General features: G+C 44.2%; 1 protein-coding gene across 1 annotated transcript; it reads right to left on the bottom strand.

The window, feature by feature from the left end:
* Positions 1–313: 313 nt before the first annotated feature.
* Positions 314–2,899, bottom strand: irx4b (iroquois homeobox 4b). Its single transcript, XM_073463567.1, has 6 exons — positions 2,855–2,899; positions 2,209–2,397; positions 1,902–2,014; positions 1,378–1,534; positions 1,003–1,156; positions 314–891 (listed from the first exon to the last, which is right to left on the bottom strand). The coding sequence occupies exons 1-6, from the start codon at positions 2,897–2,899 to the stop codon at positions 314–316; spliced, it is 1,236 nt and encodes a 411-aa protein (XP_073319668.1).
* Positions 2,900–4,168: the final 1,269 nt, after the last annotated feature.

Below are 4,168 nucleotides of genomic sequence, written 5' to 3'. Positions count from 1 at the left end.
TTGAGATAACGTTATCTTAATTAGCAAGATAGCTAGAGTTAGTAAAATCTGGCACCAAAACTTAACATTTCAGGCGGTTGTTGACTAGAATTAAAAGGCCTGAAATTAAGAACCCATTATTTAAAAAATTACTAAAAGTTTTGATGGTAAACTGCATACGTTCTGTGTGAGAATAGAAAGCTTGACAGGTGAGACAACAGTAACTAGGTTGGCTGGTGCTTAGCGAGCGGTCAAGTCACAACAACAAAATATAGACTTTTTGTTTTAAGTCCAGCAGTCTTTGAAATATTCCGTTGACGACGTGTTGGTTGGACTACAAAGATGATGCAGACCTAACAAGTTCAAAGGACTGTCCGGGTTGTCTGCTGTCTATCACGCCATCGTTTAAGCCTTTCCACACCTCAGCTGGTTTGGGCTGTTGGAAAGGAGGACCGTGGAAAACTCCGTCCACCCACTCTCTGAGCGTGGCGACTGGCGATTCCTGTTGCCTCTCTGCCTTTGTCAGCGCCATATTTGACGGATACCCAGGCGAGGAGGAGCCGGTCGACGACATCATACAGGGAGGGTATTCTGGCTGCAAGCTGGCATCCAAAGACACAGCAGTGTGGGCGATGGACCAAATTTTCGGCTTGGTGTCCGTACTTCGAAGGTCTGGATTAGGGTAGAAGCCGTTGTTTTGCTGTTGGACCGGTGTGAGTTTGGGGCAGTCTGGGGACAATCTCTCTTTTCCGTGCAGTGGGTCTGGGTTGTGCGTGAGATGTGGGAGGTCTGTGTTTTTGTTTGCGCCATCGTCCTCAGAACGAAACTGCGGCTTCGGTTCACAGTCAGAACCATCCGACTCGAGCAGGTCGAAGTCCTCGAGGTCACTCTGCAGGTCTGCACACTGTTGATCTGCAATAATGCATCATACAGATAACACTAAGTCTGTGCATGCTCATCGAACTCTGAGCAAACCTTGAAACATGCAAAATGTGCTGACAGATTGATTTAGCTCCTGCTCACCAGGAAGGTCTTTGTCATTTTTAAGTGGCTTCTCAGCTTCGTCACTGTCATCATCACAGCCTCGGTCATCAGAGCTTTTACACGCCCGCGGTGACCACGTCACCTTGTTCTCCTTCTTCAGCCTCCTGCGCGCATTTGCAAACCAAGTGGAGACCTGAGGGAGGGAGGGGAATGAGGTCAGAAAGGAACAAAAAAAATCATACGAACAGGACACATACAGGAGTGAAGAGAGGACAAGGGAAGGAAGGGGTAAAACAATTTCTTAAAGGAACAAAAGAAGTGTCAGAGAAAGTGTAAAATAAGTAAATAAAACACAAGGAAATGGACGTAGCCATCCTGAGTGCACTAAATCTGTAATCTTTTGCTTAAACCTGCCTGTGTGAGGGTCATCCTGGTGATGATGGCGAGCATTATCTTCTCTCCCTTCGTGGGGTACGGGTTCTTCTGGTGTTCCTGCAGCCAAGCCTTCAGGGTGCTTGTGGTCTCTCGGGTGGCATTTTTACGTCGGGAGGCACCGTCAGTACAGGAATACCTGAGCCAGATTATAACAATCCAAATCATATTCAGCTGTGTTGGACCAAAAATAAGTGCGTGACATTTTCTAGAAAGAAAGGCCTCCCTCACTTTTGACACAGTAAGGACGTCACAATGTACAAAAAACACACATGCAACCTTGTACCCGTTCTAGACATTAAATCCCAGTAAGGAGATTAGAGTTAATGCTTATATAGTGATGCAGAGACATAAAAGAATGAGGTCACTACAGTGGTGACTCGCCAAGAATATTTTTATGAGGGAGCCAGCAGTCCTTAACCGAGGATGTCTGATTTTATATTACAGTTTTTAGATGAGAAAATAAAGTTTAATTAGAGGGAGATAAAAGCACAAACTTCACTTACCCATATCTGTCATAGGGATACTGTCCAAATGTATATTCATAGGGGTAGTAGGAGGCAGTCTGAGAGGTCCCCACATGCACAGATGAAGCTCCGTCTTTGGGATCTAGTGGCGCCTGAAATTATCGGTAAAAACTTGATATTAATAAAAGAATCCTTAAAATATTCCAACATATAGGAATGCACTTTGATACTTAAATCTGACTTGTGTTCCTCTAATTCAACTTTTCTTCCTTCTCTCAATATCAGTGTGTCCCTGTGCGCAATTACGCATTTCTAAATAAAGGCTCATTAACAACGTGAAACTTACTCTTGAATAGAGAGCGGTGGCGTCGCTGGTGCAGGTGTTATAGTAACCCTGGCTCTTCGGATAAGGGCCGCTGTAGACTCCAATGCCGGAGCCAGAGGTGAGCTGGTGGCTCGGGGAGCGCAGCACCGGGTGTGACGGAGGCGTTCCCGGCTCCAAACAGCCGGCCAGAGAGCCGGAGGTCATCAGAAACTTTGGAACGAGAAGGTCAAAAATTAATCTTATTTGTCTCATTACATGGATGCAATGAAAGATATTAAATGTGGTATCCACACACGCGAAAAACCAGTTAATAAAATTCTGTATGAAGTAGTTTACTCTGCAAAAAAGTCTTAAGTGTACAGCACAAGGTGAGCTCTTCAATCCTTTCTTTCTTCTTTTTTTTTGGTTTGTTTTATTCTTGTGGTTTCTTATAAATAAATGTAAAACGTTGTGTTTTCTGATTTTCTAAAAAAGAACAAGAAAAGTTGAAAACGCTCTGAGAACAGATGCTGCCGTTCACTCACTGATTTAGTCACATTTTATGAGAAGATAAACACAAAAACTGACACCTTTGTGGATATTTTGCCATCATAAAAGTCGATCATTTAGAATTTACAATAACTTTAAGGACAAAATAAAAAAAAACCGCCACAAATATCGACTGTACCTGCGGTGTGGTGGAGTAGGAGTATCCCAGCGGAGAGTAAGCCATGGCTCAAAGAAGATCAGACAGACAGAAGCAGGAGCGCAGACCCGGGGCGACATCCAACAGCATCCGTACCAAGAGTCGACTTTTGCCTCTGACACTAGTTCTGAGCGAGTTGCTGCCAACTTTTCAGGTTTTTAAAAATTCTTATATCATCTACCAGCTTATCCAAATGGGGACCACGCAGACATTTACGCACCACTTTCCATTTTACGCGCCGCGAAAACAGTCTTTAAAAGTAACTTCTCGGCTGTCCTCGCAGTTCCGCCTCATTCACCAAGCTGCTGTAGCTTCTACAGTATCCCTGCTGTCTTACAATCCAAAGCGAGTGTGTGTCTGTGTGTGTGTGTGTGCGTGATCAAACCATGCATCTCCCTGTGATGCGCTCTTTGGTTTTAAGGCGCGTCTCTCTGACGTCAGCCCGGACTGTGTGTGTGTGTGTGTGTGTGTGTGTGTGTGTGTGTGTGTGTGTGTGTGCAGCTCGGTGTTCATATCAAGATGAAGAAACTCACCTAATTAATTCCCTCTCAGCTCTTATCCAGGAAAGCAGCTCCGCGCAGGCGCAGGTCCCCGGGCGTAATGAGAGTGTGATCAATTCTCCTTTTCCAAATAAACACACACACAGCTGCATGCATGCACACACACTCCTGCACACACGCGGTGCTATGGCCAGAGGGGGGATCAGGAACGTGACGCCTTGACACCACATTGACACGAGATGATTGATGACTACAACCTGATATTAGCATAATCGTTTTGCCCTGTAGTTTAGATAACTTGTCACCACGGAGAAATCTCCCTGTCATCCACGTATTCATGAGTGGGGAAATTTCAGGTCTCCTCCAAGCAAATTAATCAAAGAATAAACACTCCGTGGGTTCCCTGGAGTAAGCACCTTTACCAACTGAATGGCTTGTCATGTTTTTAATAACAGTCTTAACCGTCCTGCTGAAGTGGAGACATTTCTTTAATTTCTTCTCAGCCCACCTTTAGATGTGCATTCATTTTTTAAAAGGTATGGGGAGGATGGTGTGTTAAAAACAATTGGATCTGTGCAAAAAAAACAACAGGAGTAAAGAATTTTAGGGGTAAAAATAATAGACAGAGAGGAAAGGAGTTAGGGACTGTTGGAAAATTATCAGTGGGAGAGGTCAGAGAAGAGAAGAGTGTTTGATGATGGGGGGTTGGTCTGATTTTTTTTTAAATGAGAGCTATTGTGGTTCTTTCTTTTTTTTTCTCATCCCAGATTCCATATACTCTTAAAAATGTATTGCA

The sequence above is a fragment of the Pagrus major genome, chromosome 3 (genome assembly GCF_040436345.1).
Source record: "Pagrus major chromosome 3, Pma_NU_1.0".
NCBI lineage: Eukaryota > Metazoa > Chordata > Actinopteri > Spariformes > Sparidae > Pagrus > Pagrus major.
Note: the sequence above shows the minus strand (reverse complement) of the source record. Positions and strands in the feature narration are given on the sequence as shown.

Bases quoted from the DNA above. Each gene is read 5' to 3' on its own strand.
- irx4b (XM_073463567.1), bottom strand. From the start codon at position 2,899: ATGGCTTACTCTCCGCTGGGATACTCCTACTCCACCACACCGCAG. The intron at 2,015-2,208 runs GTAAGTTTCACG...CGATAATTTCAG, and splicing joins CCACCGCTCTCTATTCAAGA to GCGCCACTAGATCCCAAAGA. The intron at 1,535-1,901 runs GTAAGTGAAGTT...AATCTGGCTCAG, and splicing joins TATCCCTATGACAGATATGG to GTATTCCTGTACTGACGGTG.